The following is a 20,371-nucleotide window of genomic DNA, read 5'->3' as shown; positions in this document are numbered from 1 at the left end:
ACACGTAAACGGATGGCGTGTATGTACATTTTACAGACCTGTGAAGATCCGGGTTATAATGCTTATCATGCTTGCCGAAAAAGGATGCTATGCTTGTCATAAGAGGCGACTAACGGGATGGGGTGGTCAGGCTCGCTGACTTGGTTGATGCCTGTCATCGTATCCCAATTGCGTAGATCGATGTTCATGATGTCAATCTCTGGATTGTCCAGGCTCGAATCTTTACAGACCGCCGTCATACAGCTGGAATATTGCTGAGTGCGGCGTTAAACAACAATCAACAACATTTTACAGCATTGTATTATTTTGTGACGTGAAACGCTAATGAAATACCTGTCTCAGATTATGAGTTAATCGGATTATAAGGTAAGCCCATAATCTGTGGATTAATATTAATCTGTTAACGCAAGAGAGGTTTACTCAGGATCGAAACCCAGTGTCTGCGTAGACTGGATTTGTCATCTCCTTTGTCTCCTCATCTTCAGTCTTCTTAACAATGTCCACCAGTGGATGTGATGAACACATTCATATCATGTTTCTGATGTATATAAACAATGTTTGTAACATATCAGAAATATTTGACGATTTTCTTAAAATGGCCTAATTAACTATGATATATTGCGTAGTTACAAATACATAATCTTCTACTTCTATCACACTCGTAGTCGTTTTTCTGCAAATCTAACGTTGAACATGTCCATCACCCAAGATGAATTGGATATATATATATATTATTTTATATCTTTCTAGGCATTACTTAAAGGTTGACGGATGATAAAGTAGACACAATTGATGGAAAACAACTTCTTTATTACGGAAAAGGCGATGTTTCGGTAAAGATCCTTATACGTTGTCAAGCAAGACTGAATGATGAACATGGCACAGAATATATATATATAGAAGGTGGGGGATTAACAGTCACAACAATTGCATACATGAGGGAGATTTCCACGAGTAGGAATTAAATTCTTCCCGAAACCCTACTAATTCATCCTGCGTACACTAATTTGTTAGTCTTCTTTTTAACCATACCTTTTGTAATGTTAGATGTTTTAAATAATAAAATGCAAATGTTGAAATGGACAATGTCCACAGTTTTCATGCTTGTAAACAATGCGGACAACTTTCATAACAATTGCTAACAAATTTGCAAATTGTTTAAATTCTGGTGTCTAAAAGGGGTCTTATAATATCATTCCTTGGCCTGTACGAGGTGTGGATACCATGGCTTAGCATCATTTCACCATTATGGTATTATTTCCATGATTTTAATAATTACATGCACTATTCCTCGACTGCTTTCTGTAAATACAATCTCCGAAAGTTGTCGGTTGGAAAATAGCACAATACCTGAGTTTGTTGACACTTTTCCTGACAGCCAATCATGACCATTTTAACGGACATATTTCTGTGTCGATTTGCGTGATTGGTTCAAACTGAGTTCATGCACCTGTTCATCCAGGTGAATATCGTCAAAGATAACAACAGCTTCCTTTAAAGGATTACGAGATAATACTTTTGTGAAATATTTCTAGTCGTTGGAATATACGTGTTGGCGGAATTGATACGAGAATGGAGCCGAAAAAGAAAAACGCGATGGCTGTGACTTTGGTTTTGGGAATTTTGGGTGTTTCCCTTCTCATCGCTTCATTTGCGACCGACAACTGGGTGACATCGTCACCGGTACTTCAGCGGTCCACTCAAACTCCAGGAAATGATACAGATGGAAGTGCTACAAAGTACACAGGCAATATCACATTCGGACTTTTTCGTGGACACCGTGTCCTGGATTACGGAATTGGCCCGAGACCTCAGGATATAAATGGTAATTTCATTCGAGGCAACACCTGGTTTTGTGTGATCGTAGTTCCAGATTTCGTCTTGCAGATATTCAACATGTAAAAAGCACCAGAGAGAATGTTTCTTGTAGTGAATAAGGGTAATTTTAAGTCTTAGTGGAATCGGAGGTTTGAAAAGGGGAGGAGGTACGTGCATGCGGGCAACTATATACACTGTCTTCTCTTAGGACGCGAACAAAAGGCACATATAGGAGGTGACATACCTCAATGGTAATGAAAGCACCTACTTATATATATGACCTTCGATGTCTAAGCCTATGACTGACACAGGTTGGCTTGCTAGATGTCTTAATGAGCCCATAATTGACGTCTAATTAAGCCTCTTAAGCCTCATATATATATATATATATATATATATATATATATATATATATATATATTATTGTAGTCTTGATAGCTTTCTCTGTTATTAACCCATCCATGCTACAAAAGCATGGTCAATAACACTACATAATACTAATAAGCATCTTTGATTTCTTACTATCTGTTTATAGTATCTTTAGTATTTATGATCTTTGCATGTTGTGTATGCTACTACTATAATGTCTATATGGTGCATTTGATCTAAACTTTCTTTCTTGTAAATTCTTGCTCTCAACTTGCTTCTATATATTTTGTTTGTTTATGTTGATATTATTTGTGTGTGTGTTGATTTCATTCTCTATGATATTTGTTTTGTTTAATACTGGAAAAATCACTTACGAAGAGGTTGACAGCTCTTACGACGCTTTTCAACACTGTATATGCCACTGTTCAACACTGTTTGCGCCACTGTTCAACACTGTATTCAACACTGTTCAACACTGTAATATGCAACATTGTTCAACACTGTTCAAGACACTGTTCAACACTGTATACGACACTGTTCAACACCATATGCGACACTGTTCAACACTGTATGTTTGCGCCACTGTTTGCGCCACTGTTCATCACTGTATACGACACTGTATACAACACTGTTCAACACTGTAATATGCAACATTGTTCAACACTGTTCAAGACACTGTTCAACACTGTATACGACACTGTTCAACACTATATGCGACACTGTTCAACACTGTATGCAACACTGTTCAACACTATGTGACACTGTTCAACAGTATACGTGACACTGTTCAACACTATGCGACACTGTTCAACACTCTATGTGACACTGTTCAACACTATATGCGACACTGTTCAACACTGTATGCAACACTGTTCAACACTATATGCGACACTGTTCAACACTATGTGACACTGTTGAACACTATATGCAACACTGTTCAACACTATATGCGACACTGTTCAACACTGTATGCAACACTCTTCAACACTATATGCGACACTGTACAACACTATACATGACACTGTTCAACACTATACGTGACACTGTTCAACACTACATGCGACACTGTTCAACACTATATGCGACACTGTTCAACACTATATGCGACACTGTTCAACACTATACGTGACACTGTTCAACACTATATGCGACACTGTTCAACACTATACGTGACACTGTTCAAGACTATATGCGACACTGTTCAACACTGTATACAATACTGTTCAACACTATATGCGACACTGTTCAACACTATACATGACACTGTTCAACACTATATGCGACACTGTACAACACTATACATGACACTGTTCAACACTATATGCAACACTGTTCAACACTATACGTGACACTGTTCAACACTACATGCGACACTGTTCAACAATATGCGACACTGTTCAACACTATATGCGACACTGTTCAACACTATATGCGACACTGTTCAATACTATACGTGACACTGTTAAACACTATATGCGACACTGTTCAACACTATACGTGACACTGTTCAACACTATGCGACACTGTTCAACACTATATGCGACACTATTCAAGACTATATGCGACATTGTTCAACACTGTATACAATACTGTTCAACACTGTGTACAACACTGTTCATCACTGTATATGACACTGTTTAACACTATATGCGATACTGTTCAACACTATGTGTGACACAGTTTAACACTATATGCGACACTGTTCAACACTATATGCGACACTGTTGAACACTGTATACAATACTGTTCAACACTATATGCGACACTGTTCAACACTATATGCGATACTGTTCAACACTATATGCGACACTGTTCAACACTATACGTGACACTGTTCAACACTATGCGACACTGTTCAACACTATATGTGACACTATTCAAGACTATATGCGACACTGTTCAACACTGTATACAATACTGTTCAACACTGTTAAGACACTGTGCATCACTGTATTCGACACTGTTTAACACTATATGCGATACTGTTCAACACTATGCGTGACACAGTTTAACACTATATGCGACACTGTTCAACACTATATGCGACACTGTTCAACACTGTATACAATACTGTTTAACACTATATGCGACACTGTTCAACACTATACGTGACACTGTTCAACACTATATGCGACACTGTTCAACACTATATGTGACACTGTTCAACACTGTATACAATACTGTTCAACACTCTATGCGACACTGTTCAACACTATATGCGACACTGTTCAACACTATATGCGACACTGTTCAACACTGTATACAACACTGATGAACACTATATGCAACACTGTTCAACACTGTATACATCACTGATCAACACTATATGCAACACTGTTCAACACTATACGTGACACTGTTCAACACCATGAACACTGTATACAACACTGTTCAGCACTGTACGCGACACTGTGCAACACTGTATACAACACTGTTCAACACTATACGTGACACTGTTCAACACTGTATGCGACACTGTGCATCACTGTATTCGACACTCTGCATCACTGTATACGACACTGTTCAACACAGTACATTCCATTGTGGTAGAACAAGCATACTGCAGCAGTGCAATAATTTGTACACATCCAGTTTTGTTTGGCATTTGGCGCCGCACTCAGCAATATTCCAGCTATATGACAGCGGTCTGTAAATAAACCAATCTGGACCAGGTAGTCCAGTGATTGACAGCATGAGCATCGATCCATGCAAATGGGATATGATGACATGCATCAACCAAGTCAGCGAGCCTGACCAGCCAATCCCATTAGTCACCTTTTACAACAAGCATAGTTGCCTTTTACGGCAAGCATGGGTTGCTGAAGATCAATTCCATCATGAGTCAACACTGTTTCATGGGTTTGGTACACATCCTGTGTGGTAGATCATGCTCACTGTCAAAGGACGATCCTCAATGATACTGTGTTCATCCAACACATTCAGTGTAACAGTGGCTTATGCAGCTGTACAAGAATTTTCATAAGTGTTTGCCTTTTCTTGACTACAGTATCAACTCTCTTCTGTGTGATTTTTCAACACAATGCTGTTTCCTCCTATTTCAATGAATCAGATGTTTTACTTCAATTATCGACATCTATTGTAGGGTCCTAGGGTGGTAGAGTGAGAGTGGTGGTGAAATGGTAGAGTAAGAGTGGTGGCGATATGGTAGAGTAAGAGTGGTGGTGAAATGGTAGAGTAAGAGTGGTGGCGATATGGTAGAGTAAGAGGGGTGGCCATATGGAAGAGTAAGAGGGTGGGTGACATGGTAGAGTAAGAGGGGAGGTGATATGGTAGAGTAAGATGGGGGGTTGATATGGTAGGGTAAGTAGGTGTGGTAACATGGTAGAGTAAGATTTGGTTGTGATATGGCGGGAGGGCGTGGGGAGATATGGTGGTAGAGTAGGAAGGGTGCTGATATGGTTGGAGTGTGTGGTAAGGTAGAGTAGGAAGGGGTGCCTATATGGTAGGAGTGTGGTGGTGAGGTAGAGTAGGAAGGCGCTGATATGGTAGGAGTGTGGAGGTGAGGTAGAGTAGGAAGGGTGCTGATATGGTAGGAGTGTGTGGTGGGGTAGAGTAGGAAGGGGTGCTGATATGGTAGGATTGTGGTGGTAAGGTAGAGTAGGAGGGGTGCTGATATGGTAGGAGTGTGGTGGTAAGGTAGAGTAGGAGGGGTGCTGATATGGTAGGAGTGTGGTGGTGAGGTAGAGTAGGAGGGGTGCTGATATGGTAGGAGTGTGGTGGTGAGGTAGAGTAGGAGGGGTGCTGATATGGTAGGTGTACGGTGGTGAGATAGAGTAGGAAGGGGTGCTGATATGGTAGGAGTGTGTGGTGGGGTAGAGTAGGAAGGGGTGCTGATATGGTAGGAGTGTGGTGGTGAGGTAGAGTAGGAGGGGTGCTGATATGGTAGGAGTGTAGTGGTAAGGTAGAGTAGGAGGGGTGCTGATATGGTAGGAGTGTGTGGTGGGGTAGAGTAGGAAGGGGTGCTGATATGGTAGGAGTGTGGTGGTGAGGTAGAGTAAGAAGGGGTGCTGATATGGTAGGAGTGTGGTGGTGAGGTAGAGTAGGAAGGGGTGCTGATATGGTAGGAGTGTGTGGTGGGGTAGAGTAGGAAGGGTGCTGATATGGTAGGAGTGTGTGGTGGGGTAGAGTAGGAAGGGTGCTGATATGGTAGGAGTGTGGTGGTAAGGTAGAGTAGGAAGGGGTGCTGATATGGTAGGAGTGTGGTGGTGAGGTAGAGTAGGAAGGGGTGCTGATATGGTAGGAGTGTGTGGTGGGGTAGAGTAGGAAGGGGTGCTGATATGGTAGGAGTGTGGTGGTAAGGTAGAGTAGGAAGGGGTGCTGATATGGTAGGAGTGTGGTGGTGAGGTAGAGTAGGAAGGGGTGCTGATATGGTAGGAGTGTGGTAGTAAGGTAGAGTAGGAAGGGGTGCTGATATGGTAGGAGTGTGGTGGTGAGGTAGAGTAGGAAGGGTGCTCATATGGTAGGAGTGTGGTGGTGGGGTAGAGTAGGAAGGGGTGCTGATATGGTAGGAGTGTGTGGTGGGGTAGAGTAGGAAGGGGTGCTGATATGGAAGGAGTGTGGTGGTAAGGTAGAGTAGGAGGGGTGCTGATATGGAAGGAGTGTGGTGGTAAGGTAGAGTAGGAGGGGTGCTGATATGGTAGGAGTGTGGTGGTAAGGTAGAGTAGGAGGGGTGCTGATATGGAAGGAGTGTGGTGGTGGGGTAGAGTAGGAAGGGGTGCTGATATGGTAGGAGTGTGTGGTGGGGTAGAGTAGGAAGGGGTGCTGATATGGAAGGAGTGTGGTGGTAAGGTAGAGTAGGAGGGGTGCTGATATGGAAGGAGTGTGGTGGTAAGGTAGAGTAGGAGGGGTGCTGATATGGTAGGAGTGTGGTGGTGAGGTAGAGTAAGAAGGGGTGCTGATATGGTAGGAGTGTGGTGGTGAGGTAGAGTAGGAAGGGGTGCTGATATGGAAGGAGTGTGGTGGTGAGGTAGAGTAGGAAGGGGTGCTGATATGGTAGGAGTGTGTGGTGGGGTAGAGTAGGAAGGGGTGCTGATATGGTAGGAGTGTGTGGTGGGGTAGAGTAGGAAGGGGTGCTGATATGGTAGGAGTGTGTGGTGGGGTAGAGTAGGAAGGGGTGCTGATATGGTAGGAGTGTGTGGTGGGGTAGAGTAGGAAGGGGTGCTGATATGGTAGGAGTGTGTGGTGGGGTAGAGTAGGAAGGGGTGCTGATATGGTAGGAGTGTGTGGTGGGGTAGAGTAGGAAGGGGTGCTGATATGGTAGGAGTGTGTGGTGGGGTAGAGTAGGAAGGGGTGCTGATATGGTAGGAGTGTGTGGTGGGGTAGAGTAGGAAGGGGTGCTGATATGGTAGGAGTGTGGTGGTAAGGTAGAGTAAGAAGGGTGGGGGGGGGGGGGTTGATGCCAGTGTTGGGCATGTTCAGTTGATCCCGAGACAGGAGAAGATAGCATTGTGTCTGCATGTTGTCTGTTTTTCTCAGTTGTGTGTAGTGGGTCAGATGGGGTGTGCGCCTGGTCAAACAGTTCTGACTCAGCGAAGCGAGCAGATTATATCAAGCGTGTTGTCAAATTTGTCAACATCAACAAGACTAATGGCACTGGTAATATTTTCTCAACCCACTCCAAATACCTTCTACTCAATATACCTACCTGCTACACCTTCTCCTTACATATCAACTTTAACAACCCTGCCTGACATTCCTACCTATTAATTTGATTACCCTGCCTGACATTCCTACCTATTAATTTGATTACCCTGCCTGACATTCCTACCTATTAATATAATTACACTGCCTGACATTCCTACCTATGAATATGATACCCTGCCTGACATTCCTACCTAAAAATATAATGACCCTGCCTGAAATTCCTACCTATGAATATGATTACCCTACTTGACATTCCTACCTATGAATATGATTACCCTGCCTGACATTCCTACCTATGAATATGATTACCCTGCCTTACATTCCTACCTTTTAATATGATTACCCTGCCTGACATTCCTACCTATTAATATGATTACCCTGCCTGACATTCCTACCTATGAATATGATTACCCTGCCTGACAATACCTACCTATTAATATAATGACCCTGCCTGACATTCCTACCTATTAATATGATTACCCTGCCTGACATTCCTACCTTTTAATATGATTACCCTGCCTGACATTCCTACCTATTAATATGATTACCCTGCCTGACATTCCTACCTATGAATATGATTACCCTGCCTGACAATACCTACCTATTAATATAATGACCCTGCCTGACATTCCTACCTATGAATATGATTACCCTGCCTGACATTCCTACCTATGAATATGATTACCCTGCCTGACATTCCTACCTTTTAATATGATTACCCTGCCTGACATTCCTACCTATTAATATGATTACCCTGCCTGACATTCCTACCTATTAATATGATTACCCTGCCTGACATTCCTACCTTTTAATATGATTACCCTGCCTGACATTCCTACCTATGAATATGATTACCCTGCCTGACATTCCTACCTTTTAATATGATTACCCTGCCTGACATTCCTACCTATGAATATGATTACCCTGCCTGACATTCCTACCTATTAATATGATTACCCTGCCTGACATTCCTACCTATGAATATGATTACCCTGCCTGACATTCCTACCTATTAATATGATTACCCTGCCTGACATTCCTACCTATAAATATAATGACCCTACCTGACATACCTTGTCATGACAGCCCTACTTGACATACCCATCTGTAACAGCCGTACCTGAAGTAACTGTCTCTAATGACCCTACTTGACCTGACCACCTGACTACAGTCAGCAGGGTGAGTCAATATACCACCTGACTACAGTCAGCAGGGTGAGTCAATATACCACCTGACTACAGTCAGCAGGGTGAGTCAATATACCACCTGACTACAGTCAGCAGGGTGAGTCAATATACCACCTGACTACAGTCAGCAGGGTGAGTCAATATACCACCTGACTACAGTCAGCAGGGTGAGTCAATATACCACCTGACTACAGTCAGCAGGGTGAGTCAATATACCACCTGACTACAGACAACAGGGTGAGCTGACACACCACCTGACTACAGACAACAGGGTGAGTTGACGTACTACCTGACTACAGACAACAGGGTGAGTTGACGTACTACCTGACTACAGACAACATGGTGAGTTGACGTACTACCTGACTACAGTCAGCAGGGTGAGTCAATATACCACCTGACTACAGTCAGCAGGGTGAGTCAATATACCACCTGACTACAGTCAGCAGGGTGAGTCAATATACCACCTGACTACAGACAACAGGGTGAGCTGACACACCACTTGACTACAGACAACAGGGTGAGTTGACGTACTACCTGACTACAGACAACAGGGTGAGTTGACGTACTACCTGACTACAGACAACATGGTGAGTTGATGTACTACCTGACTACAGTCAGCAGGGTGAGTCAATATACCACCTGACTACAGACAACAGGGTGAGTTGACATACCACCTGACTACAGTCAGCAGGGTGAGTCAATATACCACCTGACTACAGACAACAGGGTGAGTTGACATACTACCTGACTACAGACAACAGGGTGAGCCGACACACCACCTGACTACAGACAACAGGGTGAGTTGACATACTACCTGACTACAGACAACATGGTGAGTTGACGTACTACCTAAATGCAGACAACATATTGAGTTGACATACCGTATAAATGCAGACAACATGGTGAGTTGACATACCATGGTGAGTTGACATAGTACCTGACCGCAGACAACATATTGAGTTGACATATACCACCTAAATGCAGACAACATGGTGAGTCGACATACCACTTGACCACAGACGACATGGTGAGTTGACATACCGTCTGACTACAGACATCATGGTGAGTCGACATACCGTCTGACTACACACAACATGGTGAGTTGACATACCACCTGACTACAGACAAGAGGGTGAATTGACATACCACCTGACTACAGACAACAAGGTGAGTCGACATACCACCTGACTACAGACAACAAGGTGAGTCGACATACCACCTGACTACAGACAACAGGGTGAGTTGACATACCACCTGACTACAGACAACAGGTTGAGTCGACATACCACCTGACCACAGACAACAGGGTGAGTTGACATACCACCTGACTACAGACAACAGGGTGAGTTGACATACTACCTGACTACAGACAACAGGGTGAGTTGACATACCACCTGACCACAGACAACAGGGTGAGTTGACGTACCACCTGACAACAGACAACAGGGTGAGTTGACATACCACCTGACTACAGACAACAGGGTGAGTTGACATACCACCTGACCACAGACAACAGGGTGAGTTGACATACCACCTAAATGCAGACAACAGGGTGAGTATACACACCACCTGACCACAGACAACAGCCTGTATACAGGGGAAAATTCAATTGTTGCCACAACTCTGATGTCAGTTAAACAACAAGAACCTGACTTGATCTAAATCTTTACCGATTAATGTTTGGATTAAATGGTCTGAGGAAAACATGTTGTTTCAGGATTTAATATGTTAGGGATTGTTTAAATATTATTTGAGACATAACCATATGAAAGCCTCTGAGCAAATATACACAGTCAACAATCAGGAGACCATGCCACAGATAGAGAGGTCATGTCAATATCAGGCTATGCTGCAGCATATTTCCTGCATAGCACACACCAGAGACTCTTTGACTTGCTGTAGCAGCTGCAGGATTATTTCTCAAGGACATGGCTTGTCTACAACTGACCAAGTACCTCTTTCTATTTCAGGAATGCAATAGATAGAAATTTCTTACAGATAATTTGTACATAACATTAACATGATTAACATGTCATTGACGCTACTAGTAGTAGTAGTGGTTTATTTCAGTCAATCAGGCCACAGGCCCATGTTACAATATATATTCAAGCATTCAAACATGTTGCACCACAAGTGCATGTAGTAATATTGATACTAATCAGTACAAGGGTATCTGAGACCATATACATATGGTGGTAGAATTAATAATTTATATAATGGACAACTGCTTGCTCCTCATTTTAAGAGCAAAGAATGTAAACTTGGCAAGATTATTGATTGTGAAAGCATTACTGGTGGTAAATAAAACTTTACATTTATGCTCTGATGGAGATGACGCTACTGTAACTTTGTATACCAAAGCAATCTACGATGGGGCTTGAGGAACCTCCACACTCCTTCTCTCACCCCCCTCCCCCACCCCTCTCCCTGTAACACAAATGTGTATTCAGTCCTGTCCCCCCCCAAATTCATGACATAAGTCTCTAAGTACTATGCATAATTTCTTAATTAATGACCACAAGCTGTGTTCGGATTCATTAACTTTTAACATACATATGTATAAATTATTATATATATGTAAATGTATAAGATTGAATTGGCATTTGTTGTGTTAATATGTTCGAGGTAATGTGGTTCTAAAAAGCGCCTGCTTATCAAAATAGTTGTTTGGCTTCTTAAAATCAGCAATGACTGACTGAAGATGTTTAAGATGTTTGTGATGCCAGGGAGATTGTGATCATCTGTAGCTCACCTTCCACATTGTTTGTAGCTCACCTGGTTCTCTTGGTTTCAGTGAAGGATCTCATCGAATATGGTTTATTTAACTTTGGTCTGTGGGTGTCCACCATCGTTATGCTTGCCTTGGGCATAGTCTGGGGTTTGGTATCCCTCGGATTCACCGCTTTCAACGTTGTCGGCAAACCCATCGAGACCATCACCGGCCCAGCGGGACTGTATCTTTGGAATGGACTGGCATGTAAGTGACTCAGACAATTTAAGTAAAATAAAACTTTTCTTCAGAAACAAATCATGCAGCCAAATATCTTTCAGTTTTATTATGTTTTATCATAAACGTAAATTATAAGCTCACTGTCCAAGGTCACCAGTCTTTAACATTGTTTAAGTACTGGCTGCCGTTTCCTGTGCCTTGTTCTTGCCAGTTGTATCCAGATGTTTACCATTGTTAACAGTGGGCATCAGGGCTGTAATGATTCACTGACACCTATGATGTCATCGATACTTAGGTACAGACAATACTTGAATCATCAGTTTGTGAGATCGCGATGTGCCATATATAGCGCAGGAACTGATGGGAGTTACCTCCCTTACAGCGACATATAGCATCGCCTCCTGTAAACTTGGTGGAAAATTACTCAGAAAAAGGTTGTATACAGATTGTGTCTAGTAGTTATGTAGAAGCCAGAGGTTTTAGAGTATGATTTCAGCGATTTCATCATTGCTTACTATTTAGTGTGGTGTATCTCGATACCAGTGGTATCGTCAGTCTTTATCTTGACACGTAACATTTCGCAAGAATGATGGTGATGTTCATCTCTAGCGGGCATGGTGTGACAATGTTAGAACACGTCTTCAACAACCAATGCTTGCTGTAGTGTAACAGGTGACTATGCTTGTCGTAAGAGGCGACTAACGGGATCGGGTGGTCAGGCTCGCTGACTTGGTTGATGCATGTCATCATATCCCAATTGCATAGATCAGTGCTCATGATGTCAAACATTGGATTGTGGTTCAGATTGATTATTTACAGACCGCCGTCTTATAGCTGGAATATTGCTGAGTGCGGCGTTAAACAACAAACATTGTCACTGATTATGTTTCTAAGTTTGTCAGGGCCAGAACCATGCTCAGGTTTTCATCAAAGTGGTAAAGGTCTGAGACCTGCATCACTTCGGGCTTTCTCCCACATCAAGTGGACACGCCGTGATATGACTCAATACTGTTCAAATCTGTATTAGATTAAACTCACTCACTCCTAATGCTTGCTGATTTTCTTGGTTGGTTGGATAAGATTATATCAGTTAACGAGTATGTCGGATAAACAAATTAGTATTATAAACATTTGTGATAAAAAATGACACAACTGCACGATATTTAACAACTATATATGTATGTTGTTATAAAAGAATTAGAATGAAAATGTTCATATTATATTGTTAGCGGAATGTGTTTTCTAATCATGCAAGCTCAAAAAAGTTAACACAGGATATTTCGTACAACATTTCGGGGTTGTACGATTCAAAATACTTATCAAAGCGTAGTCGGGAGTCGTCAGTTTCAAAAAAGTGCCATGAAGCTTGAGAAAGCTGTTTTCTTATTGGCTAATGTCGACTTCCTGTTAGTCATGTTAGTCATTTCATCGGTCGGACAGAATTTGCGAAAGGTCATTCTGACATGACCTATTTTGGGATGACCTCAGATCTTTGTGTAGCGGTAGCAAGCACAGTATTTATTGTTAAGCAAGTTTATCTCTGCAGCCATTGCAATATGCAGCCACTAGCCTACTCGTATCGCATCAAAACGGGGCTGTGTACTTGCGGGAAGATGACCACGGAATAAGCTGATCACTGTGTCGGATAAACGAGACTGATTAATGAGTAATTTTGGTTGGATTAACGGGTCAAAATAGTACTGATTTAGTTGGTTCCCATCGTTAGTGTCAGATAAAGCTGACTGTCAGATTACGGCAATTATATATACTTATACCATGGAATATATACCAACTGTCCTTCTGAGAACATTTTTTGTGTGCGACCTATCACTTGAAAACTGCGTAGATTCTTTTCAAACTTGTTGAACACTTTTTATAACAATAGGAGAGGTGCAGTGCAAAGTTTGATTTTAATATTTGAATTTTCAGAAAAATGCAGCTTTTTATCATTTTTTTATTTCGCAGTAGAATCTATGTACTTAAAGATTAGTGTGACCTGTGACTTAAAAACTATTACATGGATTCTTTTCAAAGTTAGAGAACATTTTCCATACTAACAGAAGAGGTGTAGTGCAAAGTTTAATTTTGACATGTGGATTTTTTGTTAGAAAATATGAATTTTACATGTTTTGAACTTACAATGTTCGTGTTACTGCAACGTTTGTGTGACCTATAACTTGAGGTCTACATCATGGATTCTTTTTAAACAAAGGGGACACTTTCTGTACTAATAGGAGAGATGCTGTGCAGAGTGGTATTTTAGTGTGTGTATTTTCTGAAAAAAATATTAATTTTTTTTTGCTCACTATTCGCCTTGTTAGTGCTTGTTGGGAAGGTTTACCGATTTCATTTTCTTTGTAATAAAATGCAGCAGGTGATGTATTTTGATGAAAACCTTACAATAATGACTACTAGAGACTGGTCGTCTAAAGTGCAGCGATTTGCTGTGCAGAATTATGTCCCTTGGGCATGCCAAAAACCTATGATTTTTGGTTCGAATTCTGGTCCGCCCCGATTATGTTTCTAGGTTTGTCAGCACAATACCAGTGTTCATTGGTTTCACCGAATTGGTAAACGTCTAATACCTGCATCACTTTGGGCTTTCCTCCCACATTAAGCTGACATGCCACGATATAACTGGAATACTGTTAAAAGCGGCGTTAAACCCAACTCACTCCCTCACTCCCTCACTCACAAGAAACTGATGCTGTATAGTAGGTGAGTGAGTATGGTTTTACGCCGCTTTTACCAATATTACAGCAATAACACGGCAGGGGGACACCAGAATGGGTTTCACATATTGTACCCATGTCAGGAATCGAACCCGAGTCTTCAGCGTGACGAGTGAACACTTTAACCACTAGGCTACCCGACCGCCCCCTATAGTAGGTGAGACTGATGCTGTATCAGATATGCTTATGAAACGGTAGGTGAAACTGATGTTATATTGGTGAAATTGTGATGTTATGTATATATAGGTGAAACTGATGTTATATTGGTGAAATTGTGATGTTATGTATATATACGTGAAACTGATGTTATATAGGTGAAACTGATGTTATATAGTGAAACTGATGTTATATAGGTGAATCTATGATGTTTTATAAGTGAAAATGATGTTATGGAAGTGAAACTGTGATGTTATGTAAGTGAAACTGTGATGTTATGTAGGTGAAAATGATGTTATGTAGGTGAAACAGTAATGTTATGTAGGTGAAAATGATGTTTTGTAGGTGAAACTGTGATGTTATATAGGTGAAAATGATGTTTTGTAGGTGAAACTGTGATGTTATATGGGTGAAAATGATGTTATAAAGGTGAAATTGTGATGTTAGATTGGTGAAACTTATGTATATATAAACTGTGATGTTATGTAGGTGAAACTGTGTGATGTAAAGATGAAAGTGAGATGGAACGTAGGTGAGCCTGCTGTAGAGAGGTAGAGTGGGTGGTTGCAAGATAAAGCTGTGTCAGTAGCCACCAGGAAGTAGGACAATCTCGCAGTAACACCAAGCTTAGTGTTTGGCGTGGTCAACATAAGGAACGTATGAGATTACCTTCTCTGAACCCTTATCTCAGGCATGTGAGTAACTGATAGCAGTTGTGTTGAAGCCAGTGAGGGCGTGGCTCACACTTGATCAATGTTTAAGGAGGCAGGTCACGCTAATTCCAGTCAGCCTAGCATGTTTAGGGCAAGTAACAACAGGCATTGTCACTATACCAGGGATTAACATGGGTTATTTACTTTGGGAGGCCCAGGGGACTCGAAGCCAGAGATATCCAAGATTAAATACAGTACTCCTGTAACCAGTGACCAGCAGAGGACATAACATGTACATGAAGTACGCTAGATGGGTCCCCCTTAATGCGTACTTGTGTCATTTATTAAAATAATAAAACTTTAGTTAGTTATTGATAAATATACCAGTTAACAAATTACTTGAAAAAAAGTTAAAAAGATAAAAATATGGGGTCAAATTGGGAGAGAAATGATGAAATGAAGTCCAAATAAGCCTTTTTTTCACAGCGATTTTCTCCTTTGTACATATTTTTCAGAAACATTAATTTGTCATGTAGATTTCGTTCAGAGGCATTGTTTAACAATAGATATGGAATTCCCCACTGAAGTGAATCCATAATGGAAATTAATTTTAAGTGGTACCAAATTATGAAATAGTAGCATTCATCCCAAAACATGGACACCAATTTTTCTGCAACCCAGTGGATGCTTTCAGTTTTTATAGGAATTTGTGTCTGGTTAAACACAACTCAACCACTTTTGTTCAAAGTTGAACATGTTGAATACAATTTTGTATTTGTTTAGATAGTAGTGAGATTCAGTGCCAGTTCCTATTTTTGTCAGTATTTAAAAGTTTGACTTGATCTGACATTTGCTTTTGGACCACATGCTTGGTTGGTTGGTTTGATGTTTAACGCCGCACTCAGCAATATTCCAGCTATATGACAGCGGTCTGTAAAATAATCGAGTCTGGACCAGACAATCCAGTGATTAATATCATGAGCATCGATCTACGCAATTGGGATCGATGACATGCATCAACCAAGTCAGCGAGCCTGACCACCCGATCCCGTTAGTCACCTTTTACGACAAGCATAGTCACCTTTTACAGCAAGCATGGGTTGCTGAAGGCCTATTCTACCCTGGAATCTTCACGGGTCTAACATGCTTCAGGTCTCTCAAATAAATATTTCTTTGCAATGTAAACATTATCATTTACAGGAAGCTGGTCGTGAAGAGTTTCATTTTTCAATCACAGGAATCAAGTGGCTAACTTGTGGATTTCATAATTTCATCTCGACTTGTCACTTATATAAATTTTGCCAACAAGATGAAAATATGCAGGATTTTGAAAATTGCAAGATACCAGTATTTTCCAAACGCATTGCGATCATGGCGATACATATTTATCATGTTTATTAGCATTTAATATTGTAGTATACCACTAATATGACACACCTCTTGTCCACACATTCGATGCTGATGATGATGTTAATGATTGGTCCATACAGTTAAAGAACCTGATGTAGATGATTGGTCCTTTCTGTTGGCCATACTGATGTAGATATTAATAACTGGTCCTTTCCGTTGGCGATACTGATGTCGATATCAATGATTGGTCCTTTCTGTTGGCGATACTGATGTAGATATCAATGATTGGTCCTTTCTGTTGGCGATACTGATGTAGATATCAATGATTGGTCCTTTCAGTTGGCGATACTGATGTAGATATCAATGATTGGTCCTTTCTGTTGGCGATACTGATGTAGATATCAATGATTGGTCCTTTCTGTTGGCGATACTGATGTAGATATCAATGATTGGTCCTTTCTGTTTCAGGCACCTTCTCATTACTAGGGGCACTTCTCTTCGTCGGTTTGTTCACCAAAGATTTGTCCTCTAATGTGTTACCTAAAGATGATGTGGAAGTTGGCTGGGTTTCGAAAGACCGCACAAAGTTGGACTACTCGTTCTATTTTGTGGTCGGAGCAGTTTTGTCCTTCATCGCCAGTAACGTCATCCTGTTGGTGTCCGGCCAGAAGTTGTCCTGCAGCTATAATCGGGCGGGGGAGAAGGAGCTGGACAACGGCATGATCCTCTACTAATTGTACTCATCTACAGCAGGACTCACAGCATGGCAGTGGTCAGTCAAGTGGGACTAAAGCTACCTAGTGTGACTCCTGGACCCTAGCGTGACTCCTGGACCCTAGTGTGACTCCTGGACCCTAGTGTGACTCCTGGACCCTAGTGTGATGGTTTGGACCTTGTGTGACTCCTGGGACCTAGTGTGACACCTGGGACCTAGTGTGACACCTGGGACCTAGTGTGACACCTGGGACCTAGTGTGACTCCTGGGACCTAGTGTGACTCCTGGACCCTAGTGTGACTCCTGGACCCTAGTGTGACACCTGGGACCTAGTGTGACACCTGGGACCTAGTGTGACTCCTGGGACCTAGTGTGACTCCTGGACCCTAGCGTGACTCCTGGAACCTAGTGTGACTCCTGGGACCTAGTGTGACTCCTGGAACCTAGTGTGACTCCTGGACCCTAGTGTGACTCCTGGAACCTAGTGTGACTCCTGGGACCTAGTGTGACTCCTGGGACCTAGTGTGACTCCTGGACCCTAGTGTGACTCCTGGAACCTAGTGTGACTCCTGGGACCTAGTGTGACACCTGGGACCTAGTGTGACTCCTGGACCCTAGTGTGACTCCTGGACCCTAGTGTGACTCCTGGGACCTAGTGTGACTCCTGGGACCTAGTGTGACTCCTGGACCCTAGTGTGACTCCTGGAACCTAGTGTGACTCCTGGAACCTAGTGTGACTCCTGGAACCTAGTGTGACTCCTGGACCCTAGTGTGACTCCTGGAACCTAGTGTGACTCCTGGGACCTAGTGTGACTCCTGGGACCTAGTGTGACTCCTGGACCCTAGCGTGACTCCTGGAACCTAGTGTGACTCCTGGGACCTAGTGTGACACCTGGGACCTAGTGTGACACCTGGGACCTAGTGTGACTCCTGGGACCTAGTGTGACTCCTGGACCCTAGTGTGACTCCTGGAACCTAGTGTGACTTCTGGGCCTAGTGTGACTCCTGGGACCTAGTGTGACACCTGGGACCTAGTGTGACTCCTGGACCCTAGTGTGACTCCTGGGACCTAGTGTGACTCCTGGAACCTAGTGTGACACCTGGGACCTAGTGTGACTTCTGGGCCTAGTGTGACACCTGGGACCTAGTGTGACTTCTGGGCCTAGTGTGACTCCTGGAACCTAGTGTGACTCCTGGGCCCTAGTGTGACTCCTGGGCCCTAGTGTGACTCCTGGAACCTAGTGTGACTCCTGGGACCTAGTGTGACTCCTGGGACCTAGTGTGACTCCTGGGACCTAGTGTGACTTCTGGGCCTAGTGTGACACCTGGGACCTAGTGTGACTCCTGGGACCTAGTGTGACTCCTGGACCCTAGTGTGACTCCTGGAACCTAGTGTGACTCCTGGACCCTAGTGTGACTTCTGGGCCTAGTGTGACTCCTGGGACCTAGTGTGACACCTGGGACCTAGTGTGACTCCTGGGACCTAGTGTGACACCTGGGACCTAGTGTGACTCCTGGACCCTAGTGTGACTCCTGGAACCTAGTGTGACACCTGGGACCTAGTGTGACTCCTGGGACCTAGTGTGACTTCTGGGCCTAGTGTGACTCCTGGGACCTAGTGTGACTTCTGGGCCTAGTGTGACTCCTGGGACCTAGTGTGACACCTGGGACCTAGTGTGACTCCTGGGACCTAGTGTGACACCTGGGACCTAGTGTGACTCCTGGGACCTAGTGTGACACCTGGGACCTAGTGTGACACCTGGGACCTAGTGTGACACCTGGGACCTAGTGTGACTCCTGGGACCTAGTGTGACTCGAAGGACCTAGTGTGTCTTTTATTTTGGGAGGAGGGGATGACTCCCTGACTCCTGGTATCTTGTGAGACTACTGCCATGCTTCCCAATGCAGCTGAAGAATCACTAACACAAACAGATACAAACACACACACACACACACTGTAAATACACAGACTTACACACACAAACACACTGTACACACATATACACTGTAAATATCAAATTCTTGGTGCAAACAGTATGCCTTGTTATATCATGTTCACAATAAGAACCCATGTATATGTGTTTATATACGACACCCTCACCAAGACTGTATTCATTGATGTCTGTCCCAACTCTAGTCTCATACACAGTTAGTCAGAAGTATGTCCCTTCTCAGTATCAGAAGCCAAAACATCTATAATCAAACATCAGTCAGGGTTGTTATTTATGTGCACCAGGATTCTCGTCTTGGTTGTACAGTTATAGACCCATTTATCTGGCTTATCAACAGTCATTGTTTAGAATGACTACAAATATACTATTTATACAAAAGGACATTTTTACATGTACATTCCTTTAATTTGTAAATTGGGGTGATTTCCCCTTGAAGCTGTAGTATTATGATCAAGATGATAAATGCAGAGCTCCAGATAAGCTGCGTATCTGCGCATCAGAAATGCAGAAATACGCAGTAAAATAAATTCCAAGCGTATCAAATACGCAATGAACATTACAGATACGCTACGAAAATAAAACTTGTGCGTATCATCAAAATATTTTGAAATTATAAACGGGCATTCTGTCAACCTTGCCAAACTCCACAATGACAGTTACATCATGATCATTTGCCATCACACTTTCTTGTGGAAGAATTGTGGTATTTTTTAGTCCTATAACGCTCTCGAACCTACATGACACCAGTTTGCAGGGTCTAGATGAATAGTGTTTTTAAATATTTAACTTAAATACCCACATGTGTAAAAACTAGTGGGTAACAGA

General features: G+C 42.5%; 1 protein-coding gene across 2 annotated transcripts; it reads left to right on the top strand.

The window, feature by feature from the left end:
* Positions 1-1,453: 1,453 nt before the first annotated feature.
* Positions 1,454-17,854, top strand: LOC139452631 (clarin-3-like). Of its 2 annotated transcripts, XM_071234168.1 has the most exons (4): positions 1,454-1,825; positions 7,684-7,803; positions 11,833-12,015; positions 17,348-17,854. In XM_071234168.1, exons 1-4 carry the CDS (start codon positions 1,573-1,575, stop codon positions 17,611-17,613), a joined length of 822 nt encoding a protein of 273 aa, XP_071090269.1. In that variant the 5' UTR covers positions 1,454-1,572; the 3' UTR covers positions 17,614-17,854. The 2 variants fall into 2 exon arrangements, with proteins under 2 accessions (XP_071090269.1, XP_071090270.1); XM_071234169.1 differs by lacking the exon at positions 7,684-7,803.
* Positions 17,855-20,371: the final 2,517 nt, after the last annotated feature.

This window comes from Haliotis cracherodii, unplaced genomic scaffold (assembly GCF_022045235.1).
Source record: "Haliotis cracherodii isolate W230 unplaced genomic scaffold, xgHalCrac1.p SCAF_9, whole genome shotgun sequence".
In the NCBI taxonomy this organism is placed as follows: domain Eukaryota; kingdom Metazoa; phylum Mollusca; class Gastropoda; order Lepetellida; family Haliotidae; genus Haliotis; species Haliotis cracherodii.
This window is presented reverse-complemented; position numbering and strand designations above follow the sequence as displayed.